The sequence below is a fragment of the Pristiophorus japonicus genome, chromosome 5 (genome assembly GCF_044704955.1).
Source record: "Pristiophorus japonicus isolate sPriJap1 chromosome 5, sPriJap1.hap1, whole genome shotgun sequence".
NCBI lineage: Eukaryota > Metazoa > Chordata > Chondrichthyes > Pristiophoridae > Pristiophorus > Pristiophorus japonicus.
Window position 1 is genome coordinate 106,352,061 of NC_091981.1, and position 20,292 is coordinate 106,372,352.

The window sequence follows — 20,292 nt, forward strand, 5'->3', positions numbered from 1 at the left end:
GCCTTGGGAGGTCCCGAATGGCCAGCCACACCAGGAAGAGCAGCATCCATGGGGGAGGCAGTGTGGCTATGGTGTCAGATCAAAAGCCGCACGTCATTGGCTCATAATGGATCGGTTCCCTTGAATGGAGGAAGCTGAGGGATGCAGCTAATACTGCACATAATGGCAGTTAAGTTTACAATGATACACAAAATGCTAATGACAAACGGTCAAAGTAACACTTTACTCAAACAAACAAACACCCCCCCCCCACTCCCAAGTAACCAAACAAAATACAACATCCTGTTGCAACACACTCAACCACAATGAAATGCAGTAATGTAACTAACTATATACAGGCCTGATTAACAATTCTAAGTACATGTCTCCAATGTGGAGCAAGTCCTTAATCAGACTTGGCCTGACCATTAGACCCCTCCCCCACCTACTGCTCCTCCTCAATGAGGCCTCAGTGCCTACAGCAAGGCTGCTTGAAGGCTTCTGTGTGAGTGGGCCAGACAGTACAGACAGCCTACGATGATGCCTTGGACTAGCTCTGGCCTTGGAAGGCCGGCCTGTGGACTCCTCCGCCTCAGCATCGGCAGCAGCAGTCTATGATGTCTTGGGTGTGGACCGCATTAGGTGCAAGGTTGGAGTGGCAGTGGTGGGAACCGGAATGCTGACATTTTGAGAAAGGACAGCACTTTCCATTTCCAGGGGATCACTGCCACTAGCACGGGATGGAGCCTCAGCATCCGGAGCATAATGTGTGACCACAACATGCTGGCCTGCTTCAGCACCGTCAGTTCCCCGTCGGACTGTGGGGAACACAGAGAGGATGGCAGCAGTCAGTGATCGCATGGCATTACTTATTTGTTGCATGGCTGCTACCACGTCATCTATGGCACGCGCCATCCCCTCTGGGACTCCACTATCATTGCTGGAGCCCATCTCCCTCTGGGGACTGGGCAAGGATGGGCTTGTTGGATTCCTGAGAGGCACAGGCAATGCTTGAGGCGGCCTCCACCACACTCAAGACTAGTGCGTCGATGCTCTGCGGGACCCTACCCAATGCACCCCTGAGGTCACAGTGCATTTGTGTGTTCTCCCTGGACATAGCCACCAAGTCCAGGTCCACATCTGTCTGTCCCTGAGTAGGACTACTGGGCTGACTCACCCTCTGGGGAGCTGGCCTCTGAGCTTCCCCTCCCATTCATCATTGTTGTAGGCCACTGGGGCCAGGAACCTCAGAGTCATCAAACCCCTCAAACGTCACGTCATCCCCCCACTCAGGGAGTACACTGTTTGATATGTCCTTACTATAGAGTATAAATGCACACGAGGCCCATACTTGAGAGAAGGTCACTCTGTGACCAGTTACCTTTATTACCAAGACCTCAAGTGATAAAGGTGGGTGGAGTTTCCCCTTTTATACCTGAAAGTCCAGGTTAGGAGTGTCTCCCACAAGTTCACCCACTTGTGGTCAATGTTCTCAAGGTGTACAACTTAGGTCAGCTTATACATGGGTTACAATGATAGTTGAATACATGACATCACCTCCCCCCAAAGTCTTATTAGGATCACAGGTTAAGTCTCTCTGGTGGTTTACACTGCCTTGTAGAGCGCCTGAGTTGGGGCTCCGGTTGTTGGGCGCTGGCCTGAGTGTCTGCTGTATGCGGTGCCTCAGGCCTGTCTGGACTGCCCACAGTGACTGGGCTCTCCTCCACTTGGTTCCGGTGTTCGGTCACCTGTGGTGGAGTAAACGCTACGTCATGTTCTTCCTCTGCTTCTTCTATGGGGTTGCTGAACCTCCTTTTAGTTTGATCCACGTGTTTGCGGCAGATTTGTCCATTGGTAAGTTTAACTACCAAAACCTTATTCCCCTCTTTGGCAATCACAGTGCCTGCAAGCCATTTGGGCCCTGCAGCGTAATTAAGGACAAAAACAGGGTCATTGACATCAATACATCGCACCCTCGCATTCCTGTCATGGTAGTCACATTGTGACTGATGCCTGCTCGTAACAATTTCTTTCATAGTAGGGTGTATAAGGGATAACCTGGTTTTGAGCGTCCTTTTAATTTGCTCTGCAGGTGGAACCCCTGTGAGTGAGTGTGGTCGGGATCTATTGGCTAACAGGAGGCGTGATAAGCGGCTTTGTAGGGAACCCCCTTGGATTCTGAGCATCCCCTGTTTGATTATCTGCACTGCTCATTCCGCCTGGCCGTTTGAGGCCAGCTTGAATGGTGCCGTTCTGACATGGTTGATTCCATTGCCTGTCATGAAGTCCTGGAATTCAGTGCTTGTGAAGCACGGATGCTGACCAAGACATCCGGTAGACCATTGCCCGTAGACTTTCTACCATGGCAGAGGATGTGCTTGAATTGAGAATGTCACACTCGATTCATTTGGATTAGGCGTCTACTACAACCAAAAACATTTTTCCCATGAAAGGACCTGCGCAGTCCACATGGATGCATGACCATGGCTTGGCGGGCCAGGACCAGGGGCTAAGGGGGGCTTCCCTGGCTGCGTCGCCCAGCTGAGCATACGTGTTGCACCTGCGAACACAAAATTCTAGGTCTGCATATACCCCTGGCCACCAAACGTGTGACCTGGCAATTACCTTCATCATGACAATGCCTGGGTGCTCATTGTGAAGTTCTCTGATAAACACCTCTCTGCCCCTCTGGGGCATGACTACTCGGTTTCCCCACAGTAGGCAATTGGCCTGAATCGAGAGTTCATCCTTGCGCCTGTGAAACGGTTTAAATTCCTCAGGGCATGCCTTGAACGTGGTTGTCCAGTCCCCATTCAGGACATATTTCTTAACTAGTGGGTCTTTATTTGTCCAGACTTTAATCTGATGGGCTGTCACAGGTGAGCCTTCACTTTCGAAAGCTTCAACAGCCATGACCATCTCAGCATCATGCTCAGTTGGCCCCTCAGTGGTGGCTAGTGGGAGCCTGCTGAGTGTATCGGCGCAGTTTTCAGTGCCCTGTCTGTGCCGAAATTGTGTAGTCATAGGCGGCTAATGTAAATGCCCACCTCTGTATGCGGGCCGATGCATTCGCATTTATGGCCTTGTTGTTGGCCAAAAGGGACATTAGGGGTTTGTGATCTGTCTCCAGCTCAAATTTCCTGCCAAATAGGTACTGGAGCATTTTTTTTACTGCATATACACATGCTAGCGCTTCCTTTTCTACCATCCCGTAGCCCCCTTCTGCCTGGGACAGACTTCTGGAGGCATAAGCTACCGGCTGTAACTGACCATTGGTATTCACATGCTGCAACACACACCAAACCCCATAGGACGACACATCGCACGTTAGAACAAGTTTCTTACACAGGTCATATAATGTTAACAGTTTGTTGGAGCATAACAAGTTGCGTGCTCTATCAAAAGCCCTTCCCTGGCTGTCCCCCCAGACCCAATCGCGACCTTTGCGTAGGAGCACGTGTAGCGGCTCTAACAGCGTGCTCAATTTGGGAAGAAAGTTACCAAAAGAGTTCAGGAGCCCCAGGAACAAGCGCAGCTCCGTCGTGTTACGGGGTCCGGGTGCTCTCTGGATCGCTTCCGTTTTGGACGCAGTGGGTCTGATCCCGTCTGCTGCTACCCTCCTCCCCAGGAATTCTACCTCTGGAGCTAAGAAGACGCACTTCGCCTTTTTCAGTCGCAGCCCTACCCGGTCCAGTCTGCGTAGCACCTCCTCCAGGTTGTGGAGGTGTTCTTCAGTATCGCGACCCGTGTCATCCTGAAAAACCACCATCCTTGGAATCAACTTGAGAAGGCTTTCCATATTTCGCTGAAAGATCGCGGCGGCCGAACAAATCCCGAACGGACATCTGTTATACTCAAACAACCCCTTGTGATGGTGGTCAGCTTGTTCGACTCACTTGCCAGCTCCTGGGTCATGTAAGCTGAGGTCAGGTCCAATTTTGAAAAAAGTTTGCCACCGGATAGCGTTGCAAAGAGGTCCTCTGCTCTCGGTAGCGGGTACTGGTCTTGGAGTGACACCCGATTGACATATCCTGACCGACCCATCCGCCTTGAGCACCGGCACAATCGGGCTCACCCAGTCACTGAATTCGACTGGTGAGATGATGCCTTTCCTCAGCAGGCAGTCCAATTCGCATTCTATCTTTTCCCGCATCACATACGGCATCGCTCTGGCCTTGTGGTGTACTGGCCTGGCGTCCGGGTTTATGTGAATCACTACCTTGGCCCCCATGAAAGTGCTGATGCCGGGTTGAAATAATGAGTCAAATTTGTGAGCATGATACTCGCTCCACAGAAGAAATTACATTGATATCGCCCCATTTCCAGTTCATGACAGCAAGCCAACTCCTCCCCAGTAGTGCGGGACCATCCCCCGGGACAATCCAGAGTGGCAACCCGTTCTCCGAATCTTTGTAGGTCACGACTACCGTGGCGCTGCCTAGCACCGGAATGATCTCCTTTGTATATGTCCGTAGCTGTGCATCAGTCGGCAATAATTTTGGCCTCCTGGCCTTGGACACCCACAACCTTTCAAACTGTTTGATACTCATCAGGGACTGGCTGGCCCCCGTGTCTAGCTCCATTAATACTGGGATGTCATTGAGGAGCACTTCCATCATTATCGGTGGCATCCTGGTATATGAACTATATATGTGCTCCACATGAACTCGCTGAACTTCAGCTTCCAGCAATTTCCCCCAGTATTAATTTGGCCTCGTAGGGCTTACATCAGGCCCATCCTCCTCGTACATCAACCTGGCTGCAGGCTTCCTGCACATACGCGCCAAGTGACCGCTGACGTTGCAGTTTCTGCAGGTATATTGCTGATACCTGCAGGCTCTGGCTGGGTGTTTGCCTCCACACATTCAGTATGAGCTGGAGGCCCCATTGTTGGAAACAAAAGATCCATTACCAGTCGATCGTCTCTGACTGTCTCTGTAACTGTCTTTAAGTGTACCATTAACAGGTGTTGATTGCCCCATTACTGGCCGCATTGTCCATTGCGATGGCATGAATCGCCGTTCAGCTAGTTGAAATCCCCCTTTGGGTTCGACTGCATGCTGGGATATGTCCGATTGCCCCTGTCTGCCTAGAGAGCTGTGTGCCGCATTAACAATGTTCCCTCCCTGGTCGTTTGCCGCATTTGAGCCAAGATTTTTGTCATACATCATTCTGGTCTCTTCCTCCCCTGAGATAAATGTCTGGGCTATCAGAGCCGCCGCTTCCAAGGCCAAGTCTTTGGTCTCAATCAGTTTCTTGAAAACCCCAGCGGGCCCAATGCCCTCAATAAAAAAGTCTCGCAGCATCTCCGCTCTGCATGCATCTGTGAACTTACATAGGCTCACCAGTCGCCGGAGATCTGCCATGAAGTCAGGAACGCTTTGCCATTCTCGACGCCGGTGTGTGTAAAACCGGTGTCTCGCCATGTGTATGCTGCTCGCCGGTTTAAGGTGTTCCCCGATCAACTTACTGAGCTCTTCAAACGTCTTGCCCGCCGCTTTCTCTGGCGCTAGAAGGTCCTTCATCAGGGAGTGTGTTCTGGATCCACTAACCGTCAGGAGATGAGCCCTGCGTTTGTCGGCCGAATCCTGTCCCAACCATTCCTTAGTGACAAAACTTTGCTGTAATCTCTCAATAAAGTCGTCCCAATCATCACCAACACAGTACCTCTCTTCTGTGCTGCTAGTGGCTATGCTCGCGTGGTTTAAATCCCAGTTCCTCGTCGCCAATGATATGTCCTTACTATACAGTATAAATGCACACGAGGCCCATGCTTGAGAGAAGGTCACTCTGTGACCAATTACTTTTATTATCAAGACCTCAAGTGATGAAGGTGGGTGGAGCTTCCCCTTTTGTACCTGAAAGTACAGATTACGAGTGTCTCCCACAAGTTCACCCCCTTGTGGTTAATGTTCTCAAGGTGTACAACTTAGGTCAGCTTATACATGGGTTACAATGATACTTGAATACATGACACTGTCATCTCATCCCTCATCATCTCCCTCGTCCCCAGATGTCGACTGTTCATGGGAAGGCTGCTTGGCATCTGGCTGGTCATCTGTAAGTACAAAGCAACAGACGTGTGGTTCACAGCAGGGGAGGGGGTAGGTTGATAAGAGGAAAGTGGTATTGCACACCTACATGTAAAGGGGCTAGGCCACTTGATATTAGGGGTCAAGGAGCTCACATCAGTTGCCAAGGCCATTCACGTACCTTCACTACCCATAGCGGGCTCTGCTTCACCACTGGCCACCGCGCGAACTGAGGTGCCCATGAGGGCCGACACTCATTGCTCCACCTCAGTGAGGTTCTGAAGATCAGGCTCTCCACCTCCGGTCCACTGCTGCTCCTGGTGATTATGCACTAACTTGGCCTGCAATAAGAGCAAAAAGAAGGGTTGAGTAAGTGTGCAGTTCCTCTTGTGCTACTTGTGCCTTCCATAGTAGAATAGGTGCTACTGTCTGGAAGTGTAAAGATGTGCATTATAATCTGCATGGCTGCGGACTGAGCATGTGGAAAGACTGAGAGGAGGTGAGAGCTGGGTAGGATTGCGGCTCAGGGTGACATTTGGCCAACGCATATCAAGAGTCGAAGGGTAGTGTGCGGAGGGGTGAGAATGAATAGGGAACAAGATGGTCTGCGCCGCATGAATGTGCAGGGCATGGCTGGTGGACTGAGTCTCCAGCTTTCAGGTGGCTTTAACAACCCACACCATGGCCTGGAACGCATCGAGAAGGGGCAGCTCTGTCAAAAACATTACATTGTGTGAGCCAGTGATCTTGAAACTATGGCAGGGGTGCATTAATGTAACGTGTACTCACATTGATTCACCCTCATGAGGTCGTTAAACTTCTTGCGGCATTGGGTGAGAATTCTAGTTGCCGTGTCTGTCGCTGACACCTCCAGGGCTATATCCCTCCAAATCCTCCCGAAGACCCCTGGCATGGGCCTCCTTCCTCCCATGTGATGTAGTGAAGGCCACTTCCTTTGACTGGTCTGAACTAGGGCCTCAGCAGCTATTGCAGAGAAGCGGCGTGCTCACTGGCATCCCTCCTGCTGCGTCATATCTCCCGCTCTATAGGAAGTGGGCTGGTGGATCTGTGCATGCGCCAATGAAAGTGGCGCACCCTAAATTTTTGCCTAGGCTCGGGAACTGTCGAGCATGTCTGCGCATGCGAAAAGTTTAGAGCTTTTTTATCCCCACAGTTTTCGGTTGGGGTGGCCTGTAACACCTGATTTAGCACCCCCGAGCATTGAAGCTCAGTTTCGGGTGAATTTTCTGGACGGAGGCGCAAACTTTTTCCAGGCGCTATAAGTATCGCCCCGTTGTGACTAACGCCCCAAAATCACCAATACCGAAAATCCAGCCCTATGTTTTCCCAGTGACAAAACACAGCCAGTGAACGCAGGGAGTGGTGGTGATCAGAGGCAGGCAGTGTTATCATTGTAGGTAAGTTGAAGTCTGAGCCAATAAACTGGGAAAAATCAGCTGGAGGGCCTTCAGAACTTGGCGTCGGGGTACATCCCATGGAGAGGTTGGGAGCTCGCTACTGTCCCACTGTTTTTCAGGGCTTTAGGTTGTAGGGGGTGTTCCTCTACTGAAGAGGCAAATTACTGGAGGAGGAGTCTACCAGAGCTTGCAATAGTGTTTGAGGAACCACTCTGTGAATGGATTGGGTAGTAGTAAAAAAAGTGTTGTCTATTCTGAATGTAGAGAGTCAGCAACTCTGTAATTATTTACATGTGGAATCTCACCTTCATGATCTCTGACTTGCTATCAAGAAGGCTTTTCCACAAAGAATTCAGTGTATGAGTTACCACGGGTAATTTTGCTTGTCTCCTAATGACTGGCAAAGCCAGCCTTGAATGCAACCTGCTGCCTTTGGCACAATTGAAGCAAAAAAAAAAGAGAATTTGTTTCTTTTTATCTGGGGGAAGAGGATACAGAAATCTGTTTATAAATTTGATCTAAAATGGAAGTTACATAGAAACAGCTCAGGCCACTTGGAAGTTATGCAAAGAACTGCAAAGGCACCATATAGAGCCAGAAAAATACTCCTAAGTTGGTTCAGAGGGTGTGATGTGATATTGGATCATACAGACCATGAAGGTACCTGGTTTTATCTTTGCTCAGTAGTGAATTAGCTGACCTCAGGTGTAATGGGCTTTTCAATTTGGCCTCAGTGTCCCGGTTCTACGTAACAGAAAATGCTAGGAGTTGGTTTGGCTGCAATTATCCTTCAACAGGGGTGAAAAGCCTGCAGATGTTCACTGTCCAGACTCCCATATCAAGAATGGCCTTTTGGATGAGGTTCCAGAAGACCACATCCCCTCATGGACCCTCTCCCCAAGAAAAGCCAGCACTTGCAGAGAAAGACAAAGAAAATTTGGAGGACAAAATGGTCAAGCAAAAAAAAAAGAAATTTAATGAAGAAAAATACATGACTCTTTTTTAAAAGAAAAAAAATAATAGTTGTAAATATTTTGCTATTAGATTTCTAAGTGCAAATGAAATGTGCAGTGTGTAAGGACTTTAAAAAAAACTTTTTTTTCAGACCTTTTCTCGACAATTTTCTTCCCTTCCTTAGGTGTTGACTTCCTCATTGCGATTAAGTTCCATTTGCAGCGGTCATTCTTTGGGTTTTCACCCAAGTAGCCATTATCCATTTTCTATGTGTGGGCCTTGACAGCAAATTCCAGAAGCATATTTGAATGTTGAAGGATTGTGCCTGTGTCTCTCACCCAATGTCCACCTACATGGCCTTCTAGCAGTGATGGTAGATCGGTGATCAGGAGTGGAAACCCTGGGCAAACATAAGAACATAAGAACATAAGAATTAGGAACAGGAGTAGGCCATCTAGCCCCTCGAGCCTGCTCCGCCATTCAACAAGATCATGGCTGATCTGGCCGTGGACTCAGCTCCACTTACCCGCCCGCTCCCCGTAACCGTTAATTCCCTTATTGGTTAAAAATAAAACCCCAGCACAGGCTGACTGCAGCTAAATGAGATGTCCTTACTGTTGAGATCAGCTAACTCAGCACAGAACAGGGACTGAATATGGAATCTTCCTGATTTATAGTGCTCAGAGATGATGGGTCTGTGCTCTCAAGATAGGCACAGAAGTTTAAGAACCATCCTCTTGTAACAGAGAAATCATTTTTACAGGTTTTGTCCTTATCTTAACCTGATCAAATGCCAATGGACAGATGAGTGCTTTAAGTTTTTTTTTCAATTGCTCTGATGGAAAGAGAACTCACAGGCTATTTTGTTTATGCTCTAAAAAACAGCTTGTAAAAATGATCCCAAACTGTGTTTGAATAAAAACCTAAAAATAAGCCAATATCCATCCACCTGGTACATACCTGGAATGACTCAGCAGTGACCTGGCAGCCAGTCCAGAGCTTTAAACAGAATCTAAAAACAAGTTTTTCAAATAAAAAAAAATACAAATTACAGGATCTGAAAATTGTGCTCTATTTTGTTCTTGTTAGTACTAACATTTGCGCTGCTGATGGCATTAACTGTGGATTAGATCGGCTTTGGCTTTGGTTGTGGTTGAATAACATGCTGCCATTCATAGTCAAGGTTCACATATTTGGAGTGATCACTTGAGAAGGGATTGGTAGATGAATGGTACATGTGTAGAGTCAGATTATCCAACATGCCATATAACTGCACCCCAAGAAGTCTTCAGGACAGTCAGGGAGAAAATTAGTAAGCGGTGAGAAATGAAATCAGGATTAAACAAGCACAGTAGAAAATAAAATATAAGGGAATAGTGTACATGTATAAGAGAGAGAGAGAAAGAAAGAGGTACAGGTTGAATCTCCCTTATCTGGAACCCTTGGGACCTGGCCTGTTCTGGATAAGGGATTTTTCCGGATGAGGGGTGGTCACGTTAAATTGGATGGTACAGATACTGAGCAAAGGGATATTGGGACTGGCTGGCTTGGGGCTGGGAATGCGGCAGAGAGATCGTGGGGGGGGACGGGGACAGGGGGGGTGGTGGATTGCGGGTTAGGCCAGCGATTGCGGGAGTCGGCAGCGAGAAAGGGTTTCAATTTGTTCAATTTGTTCATGTCGGAGTTCTGCGCATGCGCCACCCGGTGGCCGGGAATGGTTTTGGATGAGAAGTGGTTCCGGATAAGAGAGTTCTGGATAAGGGAGTTCTGGATAAGGGAGGTTCAACCTGTACCTGTATTTGGAAATAAATAATGAAATTAAGGGTTCACATTCTTTGATTCGTCATTCAGTTTTATAAATTATGAATTACTGGTCTATGGTACTTGCTCAGTTCCCTCTATTGTATTGGAGAGTTCATGTTATAGGCATTTTGATATGTAGCGTTGATTATACGACAAGTAAAAGGTATGACCTCTCATGGTATCTGTTCTTCAGTTAAATATAATACATTTATTCACTATATATATAACTATTTTCATTTCCGTTTAGAGTATATTAGAAATCCAACACACATTAGGAAGAATTTTGATTCCCTCCACCATGAAACGAGGCAAAATGGGAGTTAAAATGGAAATGGTACACTTACTAGGCAATTCCTGCCCATGGTCACTTTAATTGCTGCTGTTTTTTCAGGCAGCTGAGGTATCTGTCTCACTCAAGTGATAGACTCATACATTTATGCAAATAGGAGTCATTTAGATAGGATGCTAATGCAATTTTGATGGACTACTGAACATCTGCCATGGATGCCCTGCTCAGTAAACAGCAGAGTCGCTATAAACAAAGGGGGAAAAATTGAATATAACCAGTTTTGAGGCGCTAAAATCGCCTGGTCGCTAAGTTTAGCGCCGGGCGATATTTAGCGATACCGATATTGATTTTTAGCGCCCTAAGAGTGGAGTGGAACGCTAAGGGAAACGATCCACATCTCTCTTAGGGCGCTAAGCTGGTAGCGCTACTGAAGTTCTGGTGCTAAAATACCGGTATTCTAGCGCTCAAAGGGGAGGTTAGCTGGAGGACGTGAAAAGCTAAAAGAAATTGCAAAGGAAATTATTTGAACAAAAGGAACACCAAAAAAAGTGAGTTCAATTCAAATAAAGTGAAATCAAATCTCTAAATCTTATCTGATACACTCATTCCTTTCAATAGCACACCGGGACAGCTGTGCACGCCAGCTCTTTCTGGCGAGATTTGTGGCAGGCGATAAGGCAGGCAAAGTCATTGAAGTTGGCTTCCGTGGCGCTACCGAGGCATTGCACACTGGTGCAGCATTCCCTGGTGCTAATAGTGCCACCGCTAAAACATTAATGAAGTTGGCGAGTGGCGCTAGTCTCGCTGCGCCCGGGCGATAACCCTTTAGAGCTCTGGTAGTGCCCCTTGCGAGCACTAACAGGTGGTGCTAATCTAGTAAAGTTTTAGCCCGAAGTGTTAAAGTTTCCTTTATGGGGCAATGAGGAGTAGGCGTGTACCTCTAGAATGTAAAAAGAAAATTTGTCCGCTGCTACCCGGGTTTCCCCCACCCACACGTGAAATCTGCCCTAAACCACAGCCCCCATGTACCTGACTGATGGTCTGGTGGCCTTCAGACCATCCGATGTTTGCAGGCTGAAAACCAACAATCTACTTTTGGACACCCATTTCTGGTGAGCAGCTGGCAGGCAGGATGTAAATGAGGCTGGTAAAATAGACTGAGCCTCCTGTGCAGCTCCTGGATGGGCAACCTGCTGGTATCTCACCCGGGAGATAAAATTCTCCCTATCAGCTCCGGTATTTATGGGGGGATGGGAGTGTGCGGGGGAGGCTGAAAATAGCCAAAGAACCCTGGTAAGGCCAGGGATGCAGGGGTCCTGTCAAACCAAATGGCAGAACCTCGTTAGCATTTTTTTGTTACGATTCCCATCCAGCAGCTGGCCAAATTGACAGCCTGGCTGGCAGCCAGAAGGTAAACCCAGTGGCACGAGACCACATCCAAGGACCCTTTGGGATGGTCCCTGGGAAAGGTGGAGGGAGAGGTCACTGGGCTGGAGGGAGAGAAAGGCCATTGAGGCTGGAGGGGGGAGGTCGGTAATTACGGTGGGGGTGGGGGAGAGATATGCCACGATCAGCAGGCGGGAGGCTTCTTTGAGGGGTTGGGGCAAGCACCTTTGCTTCTCCTGGCCCACAAGGAGTGCTGAGAAATGCACTTACCTTATGGAGCTGGTAGCTCCTGTCTCCCTTTCACTGCCAGGTTTCTGACTACTGGGAAACTTGTGCAGCAGCAGTAAATTTTAAATCGGGCTCCCAATTGCACTGTTCAGTGTGCAGAGTGTTCCCCGTATTTAAGACTTAAATCCCCGACTGATCCTGCTGTTGTGGGGTGGTGGGGGTTGGGCGGTGGGGCAGTTTAATACTGAGGCCATTGTGTTTTTGTTAAGATGTCTTGCGTATTTCACTTGCCATTCTGTTCTGTAAAATTGTTTTCTGATGTCCTTCACCTCTTTGTTCCCTCAGACCTGTCCCAGGGTCTCTGTCTTCATTACTGCATCTCCACAACAGACACAGACAACCCATGCCAGGGTCCATGCCAGGCAACCTCCCCAATTCCACAATGCCAGGATCTTCTGCAGTATTGATGCCTGTAAGTGTTTGTAATTTTTCTGTTCTTAATATTGAGTCATCTTACTATTTAAATGTAAATTCACTCCATTGTAGCATGGCATATAACCATCTTGTTACAAATTTGAATCTGCCATAGATATCTTCTCAGTTTCAGTGGCATCAGTTGCTCCTGTAAGTGGTGTGAGCATTTTAACTTTTATGGGAGTTCATTCTCATTGCCTTATAAAGTAGTACAACCGAGGAGGGTTACAATAGTATCCCCTTATAATCAGAATTGAACCTTCATGCTTTTTGCATTTGTACTTCTTCAATCTCTTTGAAGGTAGACTGAGCAAACATTTGGTGAGACGGGGCTTTGTACAAATCTTTAAGATGCTTTATTCACAGCGATTGAACGGACCGAGTAACAGTTAGTTCAGATTCATTTATTTCAATCAGTACGTGTTGTTGTGTAATAGTAAAAAATAATGAACACGCTATGCTTCGCCACTTCAGTGGGTTGTCTTACTTGACTTAAACAAGATAATTTCTGAATATTCTCTCCTACATTTCAACCTTGTTGCTGCATGAGCAGCTCACCCAAATGAGGCCTGACGATGAAAATGACTCTTGCCTGATGAAAGTGGTTACTTCAAAATTGACCTTGTACCTTTTATTAATTACTGAGGGCTGGATTTTTGGCCTTGCTCATTTTGGGGCGTAATGGTTTCAGGCAGTAAGGTTTGCCCCTGAGAAAAGTTTACGCCTCAGTCAGCAAAATTGGGCAGCTGGGCCCTGAGTGAGGGGTGGAGCGCTAAGGCCAGCTGAGCATGCGAAAATCCCAAGCTAAACAGCTGGCTTCGGAGCGCACCAAGAGAAGCCTGGGAAGAAAAAAAACCTGAAAAAAAACACCAAAAATATTCCCAATAAATAACTCACCCCACTACAACATAAATCGCAAAAAAAAAAAAAAAAAACAATCACACTTACCTGAGGTCGGCATTACTTACCTCATTGCAGCCGCTACAGGTCGGACCGCCCGATTTCCACAGGTGGTCCGAGCACGGCGCTCTACGGAGCGCTATGGAATGGGCGGGAGTCACAAATCAAGCCGGTGTCACAACCAGGGGTTGCACCGATTTGCCTAATGTTCCGCGCCCCACCGAAACCGGCTCCAAAAACCCCGGCGGGGCGCTGGGAGTTGGCCACCCGCCTGGAAGAACTCACCACCACCATTGCCACCCCTCTGGAGTGAAAACAGAGGCGGCAACGAGATGAAAATTCAGCCCGGAATCCCTTAAATTGGATAATTCTTACTGACATTCTGGACGTTTTAAGTGGATTTTCAACAGCAGAAGTTGGCCAAAGATGGATTTGTGAAATGACCCGACTTAACTGTTGAAAAATAATTGAAGAAGGTTTTTTTAAAAAAGATGTTGCTACCTGACTTTTCTTAAAAGCACACGTTTTTAATATGTTGCCCCTGAAATTCCCCGGGGCTTCTTGTGATCGCGTGCTGTAACCTCAGTGGAAGATTGGTGGAGTCCCCGAAGAAATGGCTGAAAATGTCATCCAGCTTAACATACAAACCAGATTAAGTAAATGTGAAATGCAAACAAAATACTTTTTAAAAACAAAAAGAAAAAACTGCAAATGCTAGAAACCTTAAATAGAAACAGAAAGCGTTGGAAATACACAGCAGGTTAGTCAGCATCTGTAAAGAACAAAGACAGGCGTTTTACATTTTGGATGATTATCCTTCATCAGAAATGTTTTTAATACTTCCATGACAGATGGCTTAGTAACTGAAATACTGGAGGGTTGGAGTCTCCAGGGATAATTTTCTGACTTTCTGCTCCCGACAGGGAGCCTCGCTTTCTGATAGCGCATATCTAATTCAGGTGTGAACTATGCATAATTTTCTATTTCCATTTAAATAGAAATTATTGGACAGAAAATTGTGCAAACTGCAAGCCCAAATTTTCAGTATTCACTGCTGATACGTAGACTCCATGCTGGAAAATGACCCAGTCTGAGCTCTAGATTCAATTCCCAATTTGACTGACCTTGGGAATCTCACTTCTGCTTTGTGCAGGCTTTCCATTCATGGTTTTTTCCTCCAATATGCTACAGGATACCTCTACTGTCAAAAATGCCATTGAAGGCAACTGTGATAGTTAAGGACCTGACACGAATTATGTCAGAGGCACCAAAACCCTTCTCAACTGAGAGTTCACTGGGTAACTAATAAAAAGTTAGAATGTTTATGGTAGTGCATTTGCCATCAGATTTGGCATTTCAATCTGATTACTGCAAGGCTGTCCTTGAAACTTTTCTTTAAAATAAGCTTTTACCATATTTGGTCTACAGGCACTTTCCCTCATTGAGAAAGTTCCTGGTTAGATTCCCCCAAATTTGGACTAACTACTCAGGCACAAGATTTATGCACAGTTGTTTTAGAGCCACATTTGCAATCTGAGGACCAATGTACATGCAAATCTTGCATATTTGTTCTGTTTTTATTACATCCTTCATACAGTATAATTGAAGTACTTCAACGATTCGGCACCAAAGAGAGCCAATTTAATTTCAATGGATATAGTTCTATAATATAAAAAGGTCATGAATTGCCCAAGAGAGAAATTGAAAGAGTTTGGCAGTTTGACCTTGTAACAAAAAGGGACCAATAAAACATGTTGAGGGTCAAAGGCTCAGGATGATTCTTTCAGAAAGTTTTAAAAAGTCTGTGGAGTGAAAATCAGTGATAGAAAATTGACAGCTCTTTGATGTCAATGGAAAAGAAAATCAGGCGGGGTGTAAATGGGCTGCTGATTTGTTATCGCCAGTTTTGTGCCACTGTCAAAGACCAATTTTATCCCTTGTGATGTGTATACAAACGAGGAAGGTCTCAGATTCAAACCCCAATCTATACTCAGTTACCTGGTCTCAGCCAGAATTGGTAATAGGGACAATGCAATTGGTTTCAGTGCCCTGGGATTAAGGAGGTATAAAATGGCCATGGTTCTTGATCCTGATCACAATGCAGTGACCCCAACTGCAGTGCGCACGTGTGAATTTTGGGTGAGGAAAAGAATCATAGTTGAACACTCATTCATAAAGAATTGCCACTTGGACTGTGTCTGGCACTGAACTCCAGCAAGAAGTCAATGCCTAAATAAAAAAATTGGAAGAAATAAAAATTAAGGATTGATATGAAAGCTTTTACTTAAAATGGAGTTTTTAAAGCATATTACATTTTTCACTGATTTTACTTTTCCCTATACTTACAGCTAGCTACGTTATTAGAAACTGTAACTATATTCAAGCCACCTCCCACTTTCTTGGCAGGACACCATTTGGATAGCAATTTTCATGGAGCTAGTAATACTGTTTACGTCAACTCAAAGTAATTTTTCTCCAGAATTTTAGGGTGTAGGCAGCATTGTACTCCAGCTTCAAGCAATGTTAAATTTTCCACTTTATGTTTCATTGCTATTAAGATGTGCAAATTTTGCATCAATTAATACATTTATTCAGGTGCATTTCAGAGTTCTTTATGCTACACAAATGGTACTTACTGCTCATCATCATCATCATCGTCATAGGCAGTCCCTCGAAACGAGGATGACTTGCTTCCACGCCAAAAAGGAATGAGTTCACAGATGTTTTAATGAAGGACCTAATATTCCAGGTCCTGAACTACATGTTGAAGGGTGGAAGATGCCTGTGCGTGGATTTTTTAAATGTGTGGTGGCCGTTGCACACCAGCCACCACATGGGCTTGACAGAGCTAGGTCTTGGTCCAATGGCAAAGATTAACCAAGACGACTGGAGACCAACTCTGCTGCATTACTGCTACAGTATTAGTAAATCACACTTCACTAGCTATTAATTTCACAATAGCAGGTAAGTAGAGTAGAAATTGACAGCAGTTCTGTCAATATTTGGACAATGTGGCAGAGAAATGACAAAGCCAGTGGAATATTAGGACATATAGTCAGAAGAGTGGAGTGCAAGTCTATGCTGAGGCTTCATTATGCATTAGGTCTGACCACACTGTTCTTATATGTAACAAAAAAGGAACCACTTCTTACCCTGGAACCTTACTACGGACTGGGGTATTATATTTTTTGAAAATATTAATATCTGTAATCCAATGAGACTAGGCCTAGAAATTCAGAGGGTGAGCACCACCAGTTACCACCAGATATAGGTGAAAAAGTGGCAGCCGCTTTTGCTAAAATCATAGAACTGGTGCAAATCATGATGCCAGTGAGTGTGCAATGCTCACTTGCCACTCAATCTATGAGTTTGGAGTTCGAAGTTCAACTTACCGGCATGCATGATGAGCTGAGCAAGTGTTGCCAAACAGGAAGGAAGCTCCAGCAGCGGTACGTAAAAGGATCACCCCCAACTGCTTGCACCTGACATGTTTCTGCAGTTTGACTGGCTTTGTGCAACTTTCTGCAACGCCAGCAGCTTTATTAACTTCTTTCAAAGTTCTAAGGTAACAGAGTGCTGTTGCAAGTGGAGAACGCCTTCAGTATTATTTAAAGACTTCTGTTCACAACACTTGTTCACAGACATGGGGGTTTATAATGGCAGTCCCCTTCGCACTCGAATACCTTTGGGAGAGGGCGTGGAGGCAGCGAAGAAGACGAGAAGCTTCATGCAGAGGGAGGAGGAAGGAATCCAGAGGGCTCTCAAGAGGAGGCTTTATCCACCTAGGTTCTTTAGAGAGCACGTCTCTTGTATCCATTTAAGAGAGGAGCAGTGTATTAGGCTACACTTCACCAGGGAGGTGGCCACAGAACTCTGCCACCACCTGCAACCAGACCTGCAGCCTGAGAGCAGGGAGAACACACCACTCCCAGTGGCAATCAAGGTCACCGTGGCCCTCAATTTTTTGCCAGTGGATCCTTCCAGTCTGCAGCAGGAGAAATAGCGTATATCTCCTAGTTTGCCATCCATCGTTGAAACCAGGTAGTCACTGAGGCTCTATACACCAGGAGAAGGGACTACTTTGTCTTCTCTCTGAGCAGAGAGAAGCAGGATGAGCATGCATGTGGCTTTTTCAGGATAGTGGGCATCCCCATGCAGGCGCTGTATAACAATCCTGAGATCTTCCATAACTGCAAGGACTACCACTCACTTAATGTGCAGTTGGTGTGCGACCACACCTAGCACTTCCTGATGGTCAATGCCCGCTATACTGGCAGCAGCCATGATGCCTTCATCCTGCAACAGTCCAGTGTGCTAGCAATCTTGCAGCCACCACATGAAACTCAAAGGTGGTTGCTCAGAGACAAGGGCTATCCACTGCACCTGGCTGATGACTCCCCTCTGCAACCCCACTCATGCCCAGAACTTGTACTGAAAGCCGTGCTTGCACCAGGAACATCATCCAGCAGACCGTCAGTCTACTGAAGCAACGGTTCCGCTGCCTTAATCGCTTGGGAGGAGTCCTCCAGTACACACTGGAGTAGGTGCCCCATTTTGTGGTGGTCTGCTGCATGCTTGAAAACTTGGCCATCATGAAGGCTCAGCCCTTGCCAGCAAGGTTTGCAGGACCACCTCAGGAGAAGGACGGGGAAGAGGAGCAGGAAAAGGAAGAGGAAAAGGAGAGAGGGAGGAGGCAGGCAGCCAATCCCCACTGTCTGTGAACGCCTCATCAGACTCCGATTCCAGTGAATGAAACCCTAAATCCTTGTTGCTCACCACATCCTCATCATACCATCCCTCTGTCACGGAATAGCACGTCATCCTCCTGGGTACAAAACTGAAATGAGAGATACCACAAAAGATTCCAAACAAAATTAATAACTTTATCAACAATCAATTCACACATATTTACAGTAAAGATATGAACTAATCACAGTACGCACAGTGCTAGTTTTTTAATTTTCTCCTCGTCTTCATCGTCGTCGTCAAAGGCTGATCTGGTGCTTGTTGTTGATTATCTGAAAGCATAAAGGCACAAGAGTCGGAGAAGAAATTATGGGATGAGGAGGAAGTGAGATGTGAGAAGAAGGATTAGGAATGACCATATGTGAGATGTGGGTGTGAGTGGTGCAGCAGTGGTAAGGTTGTGAGAGTGAAGTGATGCTCTGATTGTAAGTGTGAATGGTGATAGGTAGAGATTGTTAGTAGGTGAGTGCTGGAGGTGTGGTACATGGAGCAGTGTTTTTTTTTATTCATTCCGGGATGTGGGCGTCACTGGCAAGGCCAGCATTTATTGTCCATCCCTAATTGCCCTTGAGAAGGCAGTGGTTAGCCGTCTTCTTGAACCGCTGCAGTTCTTGTGGTGAAGATACTCCCATAGCGCTGTTAGGGAGGGCGTTCCAGGACTTTGACCCAGCGACGATGAAGGAACAGCGATATATTTCCAAGTCAGGATGATGCGTAACTTGGAGGGGAACTTGCAGGCGATGGTGCTCCCATGCGCCTGCTGCCCTTGTCCTTCTAGGTGGTAGAGGTCGTGGGTTTGGGAGGTGTTGTCAAAGAAGCCTTGGTGAGTTGCTGCAGTGCATCTTGTAGATGGTACAGACTGCAGCCACGGTGCGCCTGTGGTAGAGGGAGTGAATGTTTAAGGTGGTGGATGGGATGCCAATCAAGTGGTCTGCTTTGTCCTGGATGGTGTCAAGCTCTTTGAGTGTTGTTGGAGCTGCATTCATCCAGGTAAGTGGAGAGTATTCCATCACTCTCCTGACTTGTGCCTTGTAGATGATGGAAAGGCTTTTGGGAATCAGGAGGTGAGACACGCCGCAGAATACACAGGGGCCGAAATTCAAGGTCCGGATAACTGCCGTTTTGCGTCGGCCATGTGGCAGAATCGAGTGCCCGCCATGTTGCAGTCCATTGGCTGCCACAACCAAATTCAGCTCGGGGATTTTTCGGCCTTTCCCCACTTCTGTCCCGCTGCTGGCGACCGCTGCAAGCGCGTCATCAAAGCGCGCATTGCCGCTATCCCGCACCTCCAGCACACTCCGCCCCAAATTTACCTTAAAGATCATTAATCCACTGCGTGGTGCCCTGACAGCTTTTTCTGTCAGGGCACCTTGTCCTGTGTGTGTGCGGCATGGAAGCGCGGCGGCCCTTCAAAGGGAGGGCGCACTGCCGTGGCCACCATGTTTTTATTTTTGCCGGCTGACTTCCTGATCAGCCGGCCAATTATTGCCCCTGGTTCGACTGGGCCACCAACAGGCAGCCTGGCACCCCCTCTTCACTCCTTTAAGTGAAGGGGAGAGCGTGGTGACGGACACGCATCGTGACGTCATCTCTGCTCCACCGCTGAGTGACAGCGGTGGAGACTTGGTCCCACCCCAACTTCCACCCCTCACCAGGGCTTACTGCTGCACTTTTGTCCCCTTTATGACCGAATGAAAAAAAGTTCTAAGTGCAGAAAATCGATTGGAAGGCCATCTCATCGCACCCAGCGATAAAAACTTTTTAAAAAAGTTGGTGCGCCAGCTTTCTGGCGGGCCTGAATTTCGGCCCCACAATCTCTGACCCGCTCTTGTTGCCACAGTATTTATGTGGCTAGTCCTTAAGTTTCTGATCAATGGTAACGCCCAGGATGTTGATGGTGGGGGGATTCGGTGATGTTAATGCCCTTGAATATCAAGGGAAGGTGTTTAGATTCTCGCTTGTTGGAGATGGTCATTGCCCGGCAGTTGTGTGGTGCAAATGTTACTTGTCACATCAGCCCAAGCCTATATATTGTCCAGGTCTTGCAGCATACAGGCATGGACTCTTCATTTTCTGAGGAGTT

The 20,292-nt window shown here is 47.0% G+C and overlaps 1 protein-coding gene across 6 annotated transcripts in view; it reads left to right on the plus strand.

Annotated features, from left to right (window-relative positions):
- creb5b (cAMP responsive element binding protein 5b) overlaps nt 1–20,292 on the plus strand; it is a 666,872-nt gene that overhangs the window by 469,180 nt on the left and 177,400 nt on the right. For 5 of the 6 annotated variants that reach the window (XM_070880829.1, XM_070880831.1, XM_070880834.1 and 2 more), the window contains one exon: nt 12,435–12,561. In XM_070880829.1, the coding sequence (XP_070736930.1) occupies nt 12,435–12,561 (127 nt within the window). The remainder of the gene's footprint in view (nt 1–12,434; nt 12,562–20,292) is intronic. The other variant, XM_070880832.1, reaches the window with a different exon arrangement.